At 33.9% G+C, this 17,766-nt stretch overlaps 5 protein-coding genes across 6 annotated transcripts in view; 2 read left to right on the top strand and 3 right to left on the bottom strand.

The window, feature by feature from the left end:
- Positions 1 to 62: 62 nt before the first annotated feature.
- LOC105225891 (uncharacterized) lies at positions 63 to 1,423 on the top strand. 2 transcript variants are annotated; one of them, XM_049455199.1, is made up of 4 exons: positions 63 to 219; positions 397 to 642; positions 699 to 874; positions 933 to 1,423. In XM_049455199.1, exons 2-4 carry the CDS (start codon positions 400 to 402, stop codon positions 1,327 to 1,329), a joined length of 816 nt encoding a protein of 271 aa, XP_049311156.1. In that variant the 5' UTR covers positions 63 to 219; positions 397 to 399; the 3' UTR covers positions 1,330 to 1,423. The 2 variants fall into 2 exon arrangements, with proteins under 2 accessions (XP_049311156.1, XP_011202864.1); XM_011204562.4 differs by having other exon boundaries at positions 95 to 223.
- On the bottom strand, positions 1,330 to 3,677 carry LOC105225890 (transcription initiation factor TFIID subunit 5). The gene has a single exon (XM_011204561.4). It carries the CDS (start codon positions 3,509 to 3,511, stop codon positions 1,457 to 1,459), a length of 2,055 nt encoding a protein of 684 aa, XP_011202863.1. The 5' UTR covers positions 3,512 to 3,677; the 3' UTR covers positions 1,330 to 1,456.
- Positions 3,678 to 3,959: 282 nt separating this feature from the next.
- LOC105225889 (protein phosphatase PTC7 homolog) lies at positions 3,960 to 8,659 on the top strand. The gene is made up of 5 exons (XM_011204560.4): positions 3,960 to 4,776; positions 5,678 to 5,857; positions 6,647 to 6,963; positions 7,209 to 7,347; positions 7,470 to 8,659. Exons 1-5 carry the CDS (start codon positions 4,536 to 4,538, stop codon positions 7,517 to 7,519), a joined length of 927 nt encoding a protein of 308 aa, XP_011202862.1. The 5' UTR covers positions 3,960 to 4,535; the 3' UTR covers positions 7,520 to 8,659.
- Positions 8,660 to 9,414: 755 nt separating this feature from the next.
- LOC105225892 (derlin-2) lies at positions 9,415 to 11,227 on the bottom strand. Its single transcript, XM_011204566.4, has 5 exons — positions 10,647 to 11,227; positions 10,443 to 10,588; positions 10,164 to 10,374; positions 9,854 to 10,017; positions 9,415 to 9,783 (listed from the first exon to the last, which is right to left on the bottom strand). Exons 1-5 carry the CDS (start codon positions 10,737 to 10,739, stop codon positions 9,615 to 9,617), a joined length of 783 nt encoding a protein of 260 aa, XP_011202868.1. The 5' UTR covers positions 10,740 to 11,227; the 3' UTR covers positions 9,415 to 9,614.
- Positions 11,228 to 11,784: 557 nt separating this feature from the next.
- The window catches only part of LOC105225895 (serine/threonine-protein kinase S6KL), a 67,235-nt gene continuing 61,253 nt past the window's right edge, over positions 11,785 to 17,766 (bottom strand). The window contains exons 8-9 of the mRNA XM_011204570.4: positions 12,135 to 12,467; positions 11,785 to 12,064 (exon numbers count right to left, since the gene is read on the bottom strand). Of these exons, the coding sequence (XP_011202872.2) occupies positions 11,963 to 12,064; positions 12,135 to 12,467 (435 nt within the window). The 3' untranslated portion in view covers positions 11,785 to 11,962. The remainder of the gene's footprint in view (positions 12,065 to 12,134; positions 12,468 to 17,766) is intronic.

Raw genomic sequence — 17,766 nt, 5'->3', positions numbered from 1 at the left:
TAATGTATGATAAACGTACTCTGTTATGATATAGTTCTGTGCGCGCCGCTTTGTTGAGTGTAAACCAGAGATAAGGCGTAGATTGTCGATAAGGTAGTCAAATGCAAGTGTCAACAAAAACATTCCATCTGTATAGTTTTGTGTTTTCATTTTGTGTACTCTATCATTTTAATATTTATTTCTTTATTTAATAACCCACACAGTGCGGAAAGTTTTTTGGCAAGTAATAAATTGATTTATTATTTTTAAGAAAATACGCTATTTTGCATTTTCGTTTATCGGATGTTCCACACAAGTGATTGTTAAGGTTATGGACATACATATGTACATACATATAGAAGGCGAATTATTATTTTTTTTTCACATCAAATAATCTGATTTTAATCGTTTCTAAAGGATATGCTTTCGGGTTGGTACTGCCGCTCTATGGCGAATCAGCAAGCTGCTCAAAACGACGAAACCGATCCCAATGTGGACGATGATTCTGGTTCAGATGATGATAGTCAAGAGCAACAACAAACACAGTCCGGTTTAGGTATTGGTAGTGGTAATGGCGGAGGAAATAGTTCCAGCACACCCAACGCCGTGGACTATAAGTCGCAGTATCGGTATCTAAAACGCAAGCTTAAGTTTCTAATTTATGTGAGTATATCTATACAAGCATAAAAGCACACATTTTAAAAATCTACATTCTGTAGGAAAATGAATTCTTTCAAGATGCTCTGCGTTCTAATCAAAGACGGCTTTTGAAAGTGTCCCGCGATCGAGCATTTTTGCTAGACCGTTTATTACAATATGAGAAACCCGAAAACACGTCTTCTGAAAGTGACGAGACTGAATCGTCGGAAGATGAAGCTACCAAGGAAGCAAAAAAGTAAGATTGAAATAAACAACATTTACCAGCATATCTCTAACGAAATTTGTATTTAAAGGCGTAAACTTGAACAAAACACAGCGACTAATCAAGGGGGTGGTGTTAGTACTGGTTCCACACGCGGACGCAAAAAGAAAGTGCCACAAGTTCAACCGACTGAAAATTCTCAAACACCTAAACCGCCATCTGTTGATGTTGTTAATCAACATCATCCCAATACTGATTTGGAACAAACACAGCAAATGCAAATGTCAGCGGCAGAAGTGGAACGACACTTACAGTCTCGCCAACAAGTCATGGAGCTAGTACAAGATCGTGCGCCAGCCACTGTGCCCACAGAAATGTTCAGCAATGATCCCTCACTAGATAGTGAATCTAATGACCATATGATGGATGGTTCTTCTCCTACTCATGTTGCGGCTGAAGAATGCGTACAAATGGAATACACGAATTAGAATTTTTCTCAAAAGTTCGTTCCAATTTATTACATATTTTAAATGAATACTTAATATATTAATTACAATTACATAATATTTTGAATACCTTAAACTATTTTTATTTAAACTAAAAATGTTGCTGTTTTTAGGACGATTTGAACATTCCTACTGCTAGTAGCAAATTGCGACGTGTGAAATGTAATGCCAGAAAGGGTGTGGATTTTGTGGGATAAGATCGCAGTAAATACGTTTCACTATCGTTAAGATCAGGATTGTGTGAAGATCCGCCGCTCTGTGATAAATACTCCTCAGTTAGTTTTGAGAAATCCCACAGAGTCAGTACGCAATCTAACCCGCCGACAGCCAGAATGTTTCCATCTCGGCTGAATGACATTGTGTGTATAGATCCTGTATGTCGCAACAGTGATGCAACAAGTTGCCCATGTGATAGATCCCATACAAGTACTGTGTGATCCGAGGAGCCAGATGCTAAATATCTACCGCATGTCGAGAATGCCAAGGAATAAATGGGGCCCTTATGTCCGCACATTTGACGCACCAGTTGCCCGTTCAACACATCCCATAATCTCACGGTTCGGTCGCTCGACCCGCTGGCAATGTAATTAGAATTCGGATGAAATTGAACACAATCAACGTCAGACAAATGACCACAAAATATACGTAGTGGCTGATTTGAGTCCGTCGTCCAAAGGCGTGCGGTTTTATCATATGAACATGAAGCAAAATAATAACCATGTGGAGAGAAGCGAACATCCCATACTGGAAACAGATGACCTTTGTATACTACTATACATGTCCACGTGTGAAAAGACCATAATCGTATTGTGGTATCTTCGGAGCAAGACAGTAAAAGATTTTTTTCTGGAGCAAAAGCACAACGGTAAACCGGACCGCTGTGTCCATAGAATGTTCGTGAAGATTCTCCTGTACGATCATCCATCATGCGAGTGTTAATATCCTCGGCATCTTTGTCGATGTCTTTAAGTAATTCAGCACTTTTCATTTCTCGCAATTTTGCTGGAGTAAGTGACCATACTTTAATGCTGGAATCGGTAAAACCCACCGCCATCATCGTAGAGTCTTCTGAAATTTCAGCGCAAGTAACGGTGTTGTGTGAGTTCAGTATTGTATAGAAACATACTGACGGTAGTGAATCCTTATTGAGTGGTACGCGTTTAGAAGATTCTCTTAAAGCTTTTACCTTTTCCATTTTATCAGCATCCTTCATTTCGGGAAGCGGTATACGATCACTGGCAGGTGCATTAGGGTCTGATTTTGACTTTTTTGAAAACAGCGGATCTTTCTTTGGTTTTTTCTTTTTTGGTTTATCTGGGGCATCAGGATCATTATCGTCTTCCTCCTCCACCAGTGCTGGTGCAGGAGTAGTCAGCGTTTGATAATCAACTTCTTTTAAAAGACCATAATAAACGCGAATTTTATTATCCCCTCGCTTTGCCTCACCAATCAGAGAACCAGAGCTTACGTCGCATTGAGCTTTACTCCGTGCAGTTCCTTCATACGTGTCAAAATGCAAATATTTGGCAACTATATCTGCTATCACCTCTTGTTTACGATCTTGTATATGCCGTTTAAACAAAGAGTGAGAATCACGCGACATGCGAATAACGAATTTGTCTTGCTCCATAGCGGAAACAAAATCATTATTTTCCAGATCAGACCGTTTTGTTATCATGAGCAGATTTTGTAAATCATCACGATAGTAATGATCCAAGTCCGGTCCATATTTTTCTACAAATTTTCTAGCTGGCTCCGAGAATCCGCCATTAATAAGTTTAAAATATATTTGAACGACTATAGGATACAATACCATGGATAACTCATGTTTATATATATCTAGCGACTCTTCAACAAAGTTACGGAGATCTGCATACGCCGCTTCATATATTTCCGGGTCATTTCCCGAACCACCGGTGCCACCAACCGCCAACCCATTTTGGTGATCTTGTCCCTCACCTAGAGCTGATGTTAATAGGGTATTTATTTCAATATCATTCACCTCCTCAAGCTCCTTGTTTGTGATATTAGCCTCACGGCATAGGAGCTCCTCAGTTTGCTTGAGATTGTATTTCTTTATTAACTTCAGAAGAGCAAGTAAATCACGTTTCTCCTGAGGTGGGGCAACACCACCATTCGTAATGTTGCCGCTATTGCTGCTCATATTTTTGCAGTCTGTTATAATTACTAATTATTTTCACACTTGGTTAATAACACTTTTTTTTTAATATTTTTGGCGGTATTAATGTAAATTTTCTATTTTCGACACAGAGTTAACTTAAATGAATATCTTGAGTGTTTGACAGCTTTCATATCACTGCCTTAACTGGTGTTGTGTTGTTGAACCTACTTACCGACGAATTTAACCAGGGATGCCAATATCAGAGTTTTCATACAAAATAATTATCCTTGTTTCTTTTGGATATCTTTTGATAAAGAAATATTTTAATAAAAAAAAAAGTTTTGTTAGCTCTTTTATTCTCCTTTGACCTTTCTAGAACGAAATGTATTATTTTTTATTTCGTTTTATATCAATATTCTATTACAATAGTTTTTCATATGCTTCCAGATGTGTCACATGTTTTGACATAACCGCGTGCAACCCTGTTTTACTTTCCAGTCTATTTTAATTCGTTTTGGGTGGATTTTTTTGGGTAAAGTTGTCGAATTGTCGATTTTATATCACGCGTAATTAAAATAAAATCCTTTTCCAATTGTATGCTGGTGTATCGAGACGATTTGAAGTGAAATCAAATGAGATGCAATGAAATATTAAAGTGTTGTTAATTGTTATGTGCTTATTAAATATGTATAGTTAATGACGATTTTATGAAGATATTACATAAACGGTAATGTGAACTTGACAAAAGTTTTGATTTTTTTCATATCCTCCGCACAAGCATTAATAAGCTCCGGTCAGCATTTAACATTATAATATTCAACGAATTAATCGAAAACGAAATGATTATGCAGACTCCGTACATCCCATCGATCCCTTGTGTTTTATATTCATTGACAATATTGTAAAAAGCTTGTATTAAATCTATACATATAATTAATACATAGTATCAAAGCAAATTCGGAAAAAAAATTAGATTGATATTCGTCGATGTAAAAATTGAGCTGGTTTAAAATCAACCAACTCATTTCTTAGTGACTCGTCGACAAAAAGGAAGCAGACATTTTTGATGCATTCATTAAGTTGGACGACCCGTGTCATTTCGCGAGCGTTGCGAAGTGGATTTTCTACGTTGCTGGAAACGGCCAGCAATGCAACAGCAAATGTTAACAGTGCTTCGAAACAACGCCCGCACTTTGTATCTGTAGTGTGTGGCTTTCCCAAAGACTTCCTTACCTCCAAATATAAGCCTGGCAAATACGGCGAAGATTCTTGGTTCAAGACGTCTACAACTAATGCAGATGTTCTCGGTAAGATTAAATAAATATATTTATGAATAACTGTTTATAATATAAAATAATATACTTTGGCATATTAATAAATTTAATATTTTAACTTTAAATTAAATGACAACGAACCTAATTTATTTATTATAACTTGCCAAATTATAAAATGTTAATTTGTGTTAAGCTTTTATTCTGAAAAGAAGAGTTACACATTTGAAATATGAGATTTAACTCTTCGACAAAGTTGTGTACTTTGTACCTGTTATGCTGAGTAAATAAAGCACTGACATTCAAACAAATGTTTTTTGTCTGTTATCTGTCTGTCTCCAATTAAACTGAGCTCAGACATAACTTGTCACTGCGTCATAAGTTGACATGTGTATGTGCTAATCTGCAGAGAAACAAAACTACAAAACCTCGTGCTCTACTTGTTTTTGCGATTCTGATTATTTCGTTTTAAAATAAGAGCTTTAAAAGTAAAAAGTTCACAAATAATTTGCTTAAATTGGAGCTGCTTTTTCACATAAAATATTACATACAATATTGCAGAGTGTGTTTTTATTACTAAAAAGTTTCTCTACCGGTGCAATGTCTTAAAAACTTATTAACCACTTTCTCCATAAGTAGGACTAAAAAGGAAGATAAATACAATGTGTCAACATACATATAATGTTATACATACATATGTATGTACAATTTTCATTTGCATCACATCATTGAGCCGATAAGAGTATTGATTATAATGTTTTCAATAAGGTCGCCAGATCAACTATTTATTGAAAACACCTACACTTTTTTAAAAGTAATCTAATACAGTAAAACTTCACAATTTTTACATATCAAATAAGTTTACATATCTGTATATGTATTTATTACTTAATCGTTATTATAAAAACAAATATAAATTTATTTACATAAATTCCAGGTGTTGCTGATGGCGTTGGTGGTTGGCGCAACTATGGAATCGATCCCGGTGAATTTAGTTCTTTTCTGATGAAGACTTGTGAACGTCTAGTCCATTGTGTTAATTTTAATCCTCAACGACCTGTTAATCTCTTAGCTTATAGTTATTGCGAATTGCTAGAACAAAAGAAGCCCATTTTAGGTAAGTGATGCAATATTCATACAATTTATACGGAAACCATAAATATATAATTTTCAGTTGAATGTTAGATTAAAAGCACAATTACTTTGGTTTCATATCACAAGTTCCGTTGCATTTTTTCACTCCTAAATTTACAAATTCTATTTAATTTATTTAACTTATCTATAAACTTATAAGGTTATACATATGTATATGCATGTAATTTAAAAATGCCAAATCTGCCAGCTTTCATATTGTTGTTGCGACATTTGTTTACGACCAAAACGTCAGAATCACATGCAATTTTGTTTTTCCTTCGATCATTGAGCATTTTAGTGAAAATAAAACATAACACAATAATGAGTAGATTAAAAATAGTTTATAAATGTGATCACATTTTCTCATTTTCAGTTATTTTCATGTTCCTCCATTTATGGTTTCATTCACGTATTATTATTTTGACCACTTTCTTCTTATTTGTTATATTAAAATGCATTGTTGAACGTATATCTTCTATTATTGTATATATGAATTTGTACCTACATACAGACATATAATCGTAAAAATACTAGAAATAAATAATCAGGCATTTGTAATGTGGAATGAACACGTATATACATATGTACGTATGTACAAGTATATAGTTCGACGCATTTGCCGTCAAGGCATGATGCCAATCACCTACATATTTGTTTATGCTTAGACAGATTAGTGAGACAGCTCCAAAATATTTTATTTTATTTCTATCACTTTCTTTTTCAATTTTACATTACCTAACAATCATAATTTATTATATTTTTCTTATAATAGGCAGCAGCACCGCATGTGTACTCGTGTTGAACCGTGAGAATAGTACCGTTTACACCGCGAATATCGGTGATAGCGGTTTTATGGTGGTGCGTCAAGGCGAAATCATCCACAAATCCGAAGAGCAACAACATTATTTTAATACACCATTTCAATTGTCTCTACCGCCACCGGGACATGGTCACAACGTACTGAGCGATAGTCCCGATTCGGCGGATACACTAAGTTTTTCGGTGAAGGAAGGCGATGTCATACTTGTGGCTACCGATGGTGTCTTTGACAACGTCCCTGAGCGTTTGCTGCTCGATGTACTCAAGGAGGTTGGTTAAAATGCTGTGCTATTATGAACCTCCAATATTTAAAATATCTGCAAACCAATGCAATTTCGCTTATTTAAATAAAAAAAGTTTGCTGGTTTATAATAGTAAATGAAATAATTCTGCGCTATTTACTGTTTGAGTAAGAGACGTTTAATGCTTTGCTGATTTCATTCAAGACATAAGCTGCATTATACTTTACATAGTATTTGTTATTCATTTTGTTGAATTACTATTTTATTTTTCAGTGCGAGGGCGTAACCGATCCTGTGAAACTGCAGATGACCGCCAACTCATTAGCGTTGATGGCACGCTCATTATCTTTCGACAGCGAATTTATGTCGCCTTTTGCAATTAATGCCCGACGAAATAATATTAATGCAACAGGTGTGTAAATGTGTATATACATTCATACAATTTGTATTTGAAAATTTCTTATGCACTCTGTTCTGTTTTAATGCTGTACATTCTATAAATATAATAGCGTATACTTTTTTATTTCCTTTTAGGTGGTAAACCTGACGATATAACTGTGGTACTCGCAACTGTAGCAATGTGAAATTAAGTTAATTTTAGTTTAAATTTGTTAAACGTGTAAATCTTCTCGTTTTTTTTGCGCCTTTTAAAGGTTGGCGCTGTGCAGCGGAGCTGCGTTTGTGCTGTGCTTTTGCTGTCGACAGATCTCACAGTCACGTGTGGTGGAATAAGAGATCTGGCAGGCAGTCGCATGTTTGGTCAGTGTCAGTGTCAGTGTCAGGAACTATATTGTGACACATTTGCACGTATGTGATCCACTTCCTATTACAATAACAACAAAAACAAAAAAAACATGAAAATCTGCGATGCTAAATTATTATTACTACTAATTTTACCTCTACTCGTATGGCTTAATGATAAGTTATCTATTTTTAGTTTAGTTCATTTGTGAATATTCGTGTGCGAGTTTTTTTTATAGTTTTATCAATTCCTTAGTGCTTATTTCGCTATTAAGTGTAAACAGTTTTAACAAGAACTACATTACAGTGTTATTGTACGGCTTAGCTATGATAAATCTTAAATTAACGCGATCTTAAACTTCTCTCATTGATATGAAAATTTTATGAGAGAGAGATAAACGAAATTTACACTTTTGTGCTAATATTTATATAATTTAAATTATGTATATTTGTTGTATATGTAGGTCTGTTACGTCATTAGGCATATAGTTTGTATCCAATAATGAGACGTCCTTATCGTCAACAAACAATGTATACCCACAGAACAAATAAATTATACTTAATTAATCATAAATAGAAATTCAAAATATTATAAAAATCATGGATTTGCACTTTCAAATATTTTATTATATACATATATAACTTGATGCTGTAACAAAATGTAAATCTCAACAATAGACTTCACCAACTCATTGTATTGTGATGTGGATTCAGTGAACGGACCAAATATTTTCAAAATGTATCATCCATAATACGTTTTACATATATTTGAATTACATACGATAATATACAATTGAACGAAATAACCGAAGTATTTAAGAGCTAATGCTGATAAATTATTGTGTAGTTGTAGGATGTTACTGAAGCGAATGCATAATTGAATGAAAAAATATATTGATTACTAAATTCGAAATTGTAGTTAAATAAAAAAAAATTTGGACTGAAAATGAAATGAAAATAAAACACACAACTTGAAATAATAATATATAGTGTTTGCTTAATTCGAATTATCACTGCGTATATACAATAAAAAAACAGTAAAATATCGAAAGTTCGAAAATTACATAACCTTCAGACTAATCAAGGCTTAATATATATATTTCGTAAGATCTATCTTTGAAAACCGGGAGGCAAATTTGGCTTACAAAAACAAATCAAATTTTGAAATAACGTTAACCAGTACTTTCTGCGACCACGTGTACTACAAGCTAGTAAAGTCATATATCCAGATATTTATAAAATAACTCGTATTGAAAGAACCAAAAGATTCAAACTGACTTAATACTGCATTATACAACTATGAAAATAGATATAATTAAATTAAATGAAATCATAAACGCAATAAAGATACAAACAATTAGGCGAAATAAAAGTTTAGTGTTTTGCATTTTATAGGTAATCATTTTCAATTTTTATTTATAGGTAAAGCGAAATTCCTGCTAATATGAAAGTATTTAATTTTACACATACTGCTTCGTGCTCTAGTAAATTGAAGCGACATCAATTTCGTAAATTAAACCTGACAAATTGTCAATCTCTAGGAGCACTATTCTACACACTAAATACAACTAGGGCTTTCATTTTTATGTCTCAGAGTACATAAATACATTCTTATAAACAGATTTTTAATTTCTTTTTAGAAAATTATTAATAAAGGTATAAAATCCAAACAAACTGATTTTTAATGAATTGTCTCTTCAAAAATAAAGAAAACTAGAAGCGACATGAACATGGTGAATGATATTGATAATTTCGATTTATATTTTTAAACAGTTGATTTATTTATTGCCTTTTCACTATTTATTTACTTTTTAAATGTATATATGTATGTGCTAAGACATTTCTGCTATCCCCATTTGTTTTTTTCTTGAATGAAATATGTGTGCAATTGTCTCAGTACGTTGGATGGTAGAGGTACAAAAACAAAGTAGTTTAATTTTATCGTTGGTTAACATCGTTGGCATCACCTGCGCCGGCAGCGGCGCCGGCGTCCGCTACCTGTGCGCCTACATTTTCTGCTTCATCGGCACCCCAATGGTAACCGCCCGGTCGATCGCCTACCCATGGAGGAATGTTGTTTTCAATATGCTCGTTAAAAAGAACTTTCCTATAAATTAAATATATTATACATATATAGTTAAAATTACTTTTTGTATACGAAATAATGAATAACATACAGAAAATGCGGGGTTTTAAGGATTCTGTAACCGTTCGCTTGAAATGGGAACACATCCTCCAGGAAATAATAAATATGACCCACGCCCATTCCAACTACATCAACCCAAATAGTGTTTCCCAGTATCATTGTACAACACATTAGGACCCATGGCAAGTAAGGCGCCTGAAAGCGGAATATATTATTTTAAATCCTCTTTATCAATCAATTTATAGATAAGCATATATAAAAAAATTTATGTCGCAAAGGCACTTGCGTTGTTAAGTACTTTGCATTTTTGATTTTTCTTTTATTTAATTGAATTTACTTACTTGAAAGTTTAGTACGCCAAAGAAACTCATACGCACAAAAGGATTTCGTCGGGACCACACATAAACCAACATTAATGTGAACGCTTGTCCCAGAAACAGTAAGTTCACGAAGAGACCGAAGAAGATCATTAATCCACCACCGAAGAGAAACATCATGACGAAATCTGCTGTGCGATCGCGGAAGAAGCTCTCTTCCAGCATCCGGCAATAACTTGAATGTGAGCGTAAATGTATTTACATACAATACGAAAATTAGAATCGTAAAATTTACAAACATACCGATATGTGAAAACCATATTAAAAAAGAAACTTATGCCCACTGAACCGAAGAATAGGAATGTTGTGGCAAGTCGCCAAACTTGTAGTTTCCAAAGTATGAGCGTAGGATTGAAATATAGTTGTAGTGGAGACACCAGATCCAAATGCTAAAAATTGACGGTTGTTATATGGAATCACTAAATATATATATTATCACAAATTTACCACAGCTACAGTCGTCAGTACACATGCTGTTGTATATATGCGAGTCACGGTCGGTATTTCCATATAGAATCTAACCAATGATTGAAATGCCATATCGACTATAGCTTTTGCTAGTTACTCCGGCTCCGTAAAAATCGTTCAACTTATAATAGTGCTAAGAAATAGTAAATGAAGATGACACCAGTTGCAGTTGTTAGTATTCCCTCGCTGGTGTTACTTCAATTTAAGTGTTTTTATTATGGCGTTTCTGATTTTCGTACTATTGTATTATAACGATTGCTTTCGTTGCAAAGGTCAAAGCTTGGCTTATTGGCGCTAAGCAATTCCAGCGGCTACACTTCTATTCCAAACTAAATATGCACCAAATAAAGGCAACGCCTGCGCCAGCGCCAGGAAATCGCTAACATTCGCTTCCTGCTGCTGTGCCTTGCTATCAGTCTAATCTGTTTTGTGACGTGTATTTTTGGGTACAATTTTTAATTATAACCACTATCGCACCTAATGTAGCTCATTTGCAAACAGAATAAGCGAAAATGAAAACATCGTCGGCCGCACAACGAAAAAAAAACTTACGTTGACATTTGCTTTTGCAGTGTATTTTGTATATTTTTTTAATGATGTCAGATTTTACTTTGCAGCTGACATTCGAACAGTGGATTGTTGTTGAGACATTTGTGAGGAATTTTTCAAGTCATATTGTGATCATATTGCACACATCCGGCAAATAATGCAAATTTTACTCTAATGAATTGTATCCTGCGCTAATGGCGTTGGACTTTCTTTACATACATACAACATACTTATGAAATTAACAATAAACGTCTCCCCACAAAATCAAAGAGAAAATCCAACTTCTCAATTACTGGCTTAACTTTTGTTTAAAGATTTTCGTTCTCTGGTTAGGGTTTAGATATGACAAATTCGTATAAACTGCGTTACCGTCATTTGGCTAATAACGTAGTGCAATTATTATTTTTAAATGACAGTATTTACGCGGAAATTATTAGAGAAATATTTTAATGCAAAAAGTCAGCCAAGAGTTTTATTGGAGCATCGAGCGTATATAAAGCATTTTTCATATTTGTCAAAAACTCTTAGTTATGTTAATGTTTGGAGCTTTCTCAATTAATAACTACTATTGACGGTTTATTTAAATATATTTATAGTATATGACACATATTGGAAAAATAAAGGCGTTAATACATTTTAGATCTCCTTAGGTTTTCTTATACGAATCTTTCTATTCGATACATGGTAAAAACTCATGTGTACGTTTTAATTTGAACTTAGAAGTTGTACATTAATTTGCATGATAGTTAGAATTTGTAAAATTGTTTTTCTGCCCAAGAGTTGTCATCTTCTGGGTCTTGTGTGAAGGCAGCAATATCATCAGGACTTATCATATCAATAGGACGGAGCTGAAAGAAAAAGTTATAATGTTTATTTGGTATTTCCAGTAAATTATGTATGTATTTATCATCAACTTACATTGAGCAAATATTCGGAATAAATTTTGAAATTCTTGTAAAGTGCAATTTTTTGTAGTGACAAAACTGAACGCAAACGCTGTTTTGGCTCGACTTCTAACAGCCTCTTTAGTACATCCTTAGCCTCGTGTGGAAGTTCTTCAATTTCGGGTGGCAGAAAGTTTTGTGTAGCAATTATTTGTGGTTTCCGCCCATTCACAACGGTTTCCGGGGCTGTAATACTAACGTCCTGCTTTGAAATTGATGTTGTTGGAAGTGTGACACGATCAACACTATCCCTTTTTGAATAGGCTGCAGGCAGGGCAATTTCCAAGAATGTTCGAATATCAGGGCTCTATAAAAATAAGCAAGTACAAATGTATATAAAAATATATGGCATATCATTGAGCAAATTTGTTTAGATAGTAGATCAAAATTGATAATTCACTTAATTTTTAATAATTTAAAATTCGTTTCTTATTCGCAAAACAATAAGAAACCTTAATCTTAATATTTAAATCAGAGTTGTAGCTACTTGAATTAGCACACTTCAAGATTTATCTCTCACTAAATCGTAAAAAATCGTCAGGAGAAATTTTAAAATAATAAAAATGTTAATTTCGCCTACACGGAAGCTATAATACCCTGCACAGCTGCATTTTTATATAGCTTAAAGGATGTAAACAGATTTTCTTCTCGATCTTGATCAGTCAACTTGAATGACAGCCCTATGCTACATATTAACGCAAGTATATTTGCCAACATTTCCTTCTGATGTAACAAACTTCCTGCAAACTTAATTTATACTATTTGGGGTATAAAAATATAAGCAAGAGAAATACGTATAACACGAGTAGCTATAAAAACGACGATAAAAATAATAAAAATAAAGGCGTGCGATATTTACGCGTCGCAAATGTGAATCATTCGAATAGTAAAAGTCACGCTTTGTTATAAATAATTTAAAACCCTACCTTATGTTTATATATGAATGTGTGTTTATGCGGGGAAAGGTGTGCGGAGTCTGGTTTATGATCAAGCTAAGGTTAATCGCAACAATTTGCATACACATACGTACACACATACATATGTACAATAATAATACATAAAACGTATACGATATGTACGTACATACGTATTTAACGCTTTTGGCGGCTGCTAGCTGGCGTTATTTGCGCTAGTGATAATGCATGCAAATTAAGTTGAATTAACGCTTGTCGGACGCCAACCAAATTAGTAATTTCTGCTTAAACATTTCATTTACATACATTTATACGTTCTATTGGCTCTCTACCTTTTCTTCGGCATATAACACAAAATATCGATATATTATATGCATACGGGCATTCGCACTAAACAGTTAATTTGCAAGTTCTGTCCTATTTTCTGAATTTCACACTTTTCGCTCTAAATTCGGTCAAAAAATGAGTTCTGTGAAATTAGAAAAATTTGCAAATATAAATAATTCATTAAGCATTTCGCAATACAATAACGTTCCGTCTAAAAGCGTTAATTTATTTGTTCATTAATACAAATTTTGACGCTCAAAACGGATAAACGTCAAATTCGGCGCCTCAGTAATGACATTTAACGCCTCATTGGCCATATGATTCATTATTATAGAAAATTAATTGAGCAAATTTGACTGTGACGCGATCAAAACATTCAAGGGTATTCACAAGTGTATTTATGCACACACAGAATTTCACAGAAGCGACAGTTTTGTGCGAAATGATTCGTGGGTACTGCATATTAATTAAAGTGCGTAGGCAAGGTGATTCGTCTGTCAGAGTCGAAACAAAAGCATATAACTCAGAATTTAATACAAGGACTCCGATATTAACAAATCATTAAACTACTGCGTAGTAACGCTGACTCCACGACAGTCGGGTCTATGAAACTGTCAATTCGCAGCATTCAGCCAAATTACTTTAGATATGTTCTCTGCCGCTAAAATAACAACAACATCTGATACCGAGAGAAAATCATATGTATCAGAGAATGCCTCACCATCTTTTAGGGGTTAATACCTATCTGATATATCTGTGAATTGTATTGTTTGATAGGGTGTTGTTAAATTAAGATGCAAGACTTTTTTAGGGGGTTATATACAGTTATAATTCTAAAAAATGGACGAAATTTTGGTCGTAAATCGATTTTTTAAGAAATCGTCGCTATGTCAAACGATTTTATTTTGCCTATACCTTTGATTTTCTTTACTAAACTTAACATTACTTTAACGAAATCTGTTTGAATTTTTAATTTCAGAGGGCCCAGTTCACCACAAAATGCCTTTTTTGTGAGGAGCTCCCTAAGATCAGCTGTAGATCCTTTCTAAATTAAAATTTTTACTAATACTAAATCTTAAAATACAGTTAAAATATACCTAATAAGTTTACAAATTTTTGGATCAATAAATTTAAAAGTCTTCTCAGAAAAAAACTGGAAAATTCGCCTTTTCAGCCCTTCTAACTCCACATAACCCCAACTAGAAATATATTAACAATCAATTGAAATTATTTACTCGACATAATTTTCTACACCATCTATTTTGTAAAATCATCTAAATATATATATATATATGTATACTTATGTACATGTTATGTATAGATCATATCCCAACTCGTTGATGTTTTCAAATTCCTATATACAAATGTGTAAATGTGTATATGTTTTCGGTATTAGCTGACCATTTATGACTGGAATTCACATCAATTAAATTAAAAACTAATTGCAGTTGCCTGGACAATTTTCCACTTAAGCCGCTATTTACTTGGGTTTGCCAAGCTATAATCATTTAAGTGTTTTCAAAACACAAGATTTATGAACGCTGCAGATTACTCATTGTAACATCAGCCAGTCATGCGCACAGTAGGCGCCGCGTTCTAATCGAGGGATTTTACCTTTAAGTGGCATTTTCATAATTTACCGTAGACCTGCTGTGCTAACTGCTTACATTCATTGTAATATACATACAATGTACATATTTATCTGTAATAGTAGATAATTAGTTGACTGACTAGTTTGTGCATTCCTTGATGACCAGGACTCAGACGAAACGACACGACCTGGTTTAAGTGGTCAACCAAATGTCACTTACAGACGTGATTTTTCTTAATTTGGCTCCGCATAGCTCGTAAATCCAAATTTTTAAATAATCATTATCTTCTTATAAGAACTGTTTTAGAAGTTACAGTTTATAATGAAAAAAACCCATATTCCATGGTACTATGATTAACATAATACATTTTTTGGTTAGCACGAAGGAAATGTTTCAAGAAAAATAGAGCCAAGAGAGATAATCTCTGCTAATTGGCACATAAAATTGTTTTGGGTCCAAAGTTTGCAGGAGGACTTTACCTTGAAAACACCTGACTTCGAGCGTGACTTAGCATGAGAACATTTAGATCAATATGAATAGTATTTAAATATTTTACGAGAAAATGCTTTCTTAAACAAAATATGGTTTGGCGATGAATATGACGGTACCCGTGTCTTCCGTTATTTTTCCCTCATTTACTTATTTTCAAAACCTCGATTTTAAATATAATATATGTATATAATTTTTCCCGTGTATATTTTCGAAATCACACGCAAATTTGAAAAGGCGTTTCAAGGTGCTTCAAAGTGCATTCCAAACTTTAAACGCGTTTTTCTCAAAATGGTGTTTTAAAGTCGGTGACCAACATTACCCGAAAACATCTAATTTAAATTTTAACATTTTTTCTTAAATATGTATTTTTAGTAACTAAAATAAGATTTTTTTCTCACCTATAAATTGTGCATTCCTTGATTTTAAACAATTTAATGCCGAAATTTTGGTAAAAAATAGATTTTTTTGCTTTGAGAATTGATTTGATTTACTATGTAGATTTAACATTATTTTAACGAAATCTGTTTTTTTTTTTTAATTTAAGAAGATCCAGTTCAGAGATATAGTGGTCACCACAAAACGTCTTTTTTTAGGAGAAATCCAGGAGATCAGGTGTAGTTCTTTTCTAAATAATTATTTTTTTCTAATATTAAGTCTTAAAATACAGTTAAAATATACAAAATATGTGTATAAATTTTCAGAAAAAAATCTGAAAAATTAGCTTGTTTTCGGCCTTTTAACTGTATGCAACCCTTTAATATGATATAATAAATAATAATTAAGTTCGTGACTCATAACATATATCCCTATAGACAATATCTCACTTAAATCAGGAATATAATATTTAAATAGTATTATGACATCCGATAAAAAAATTACGGCTATCGATATTCATCATTAATAGAGAAATTTGTTTTAGTTAGATTGATGTTAGTAGAAATATCTCGTATATGAATCTGACAAATTACCTACCTACATACTATATCAATTTTGATTGTAATCCATATATTTTCGTCAAATAACGAATATTGAACCAACACCCTTAATTCCTTCTTTGTTATTTTTTTAAATTATGCACTCTTATGCAATTGTTAAACTATAGAGATATCAAATGGAGTACCCTATCGGTTTAAAGTCTTAAGTTTAACAAAGCTCGTTTATACAAACATTTTTTTCTGTTGGGAATATTCACATAGGTTTCGAATGAGTTATTTTACGAAGAATAAGTCCAAACTTCCCAGAAAACGCAATTATTTTAAATCGATCAGAGTTAAACAACGAATTTCTCATTCCACTCATGGCTAAACACTATTAAATAGTCACTACACTTTGCAACGTCTTTTTCTTGTCCATCACACAGCGCAACAGAAGAACGAATCCTTCAGTGCCGATTGTTGGCAGGAGCTTGTAGGCAACTAGAATGGCAGCACAAAGCCAATCATTTACATGGAAATCTAAATTACCTCAAATTTAGACTAGACTCGACTAGACAAGGCGACAATGCAATTTAGCCAATTTTCAGGAGCAAAAAATGCGTCGAAAGCACGAAAGAGCGAAACACGCAAATCTTACGCCCAACTAAATTTTACATAATTACTAATTGCGATCAATGTGATGTTTCTTTGATAGTTACGAACACGTGTGCGAATGCGAATGTGAGCCAAGCCAAGTGCTGGTACAATGTCGTAGTTTAAGTTTCCCTTTCCATTGACCAACGCAACGAGCCGACTAGCGCTAGGCAGCTCTGGATCGGTTGCAGTTGGGAGTGCAGGCCAGAAGCTAAATTGTAAGCACAACAATGCATATGCAGGCACGTGTATGGGTGTGTGTGTGATGGCAGCATTTTCGCCACCCTTACATTGCGCCTGCGCGTTGACCACAAACTCACCATTATACGACAATGACCTCTTTTCTTTGGCTTAGGATCTTCAAGGCCAATAATGCAGAATTATGTGTGGCGGCATGCAATTGCTGCCACATAAGACAACAGCGGCAAATAATAACAACAACAATATAGCGAACATCGACTACTCATTACAATTGCAAGCAGAAGCGCTACAAAGAACGGCAATGATGTTGATGATGATGACGATGACGATGCCAACAACGCTGCTGCCAGCAACACAAACAACAAATTCAATTGGAATGGTCAATCTGAGCGAATATTTACTACAAAGCAAAGTCTGCAAACCGATCGTCCAAACATAGCCAGCGATGAAGACACACACACACATACAAACACTCGTATGTATGTATGTGCGTGCATGTGTATTGGATCAAA

This window comes from Bactrocera dorsalis, chromosome 4 (assembly GCF_023373825.1).
Source record: "Bactrocera dorsalis isolate Fly_Bdor chromosome 4, ASM2337382v1, whole genome shotgun sequence".
Lineage (NCBI taxonomy): Eukaryota > Metazoa > Arthropoda > Insecta > Diptera > Tephritidae > Bactrocera > Bactrocera dorsalis.
The sequence above is the reverse complement of the archived record's forward strand: the minus strand, read 5'-3'. Positions and strand labels throughout refer to the sequence as shown.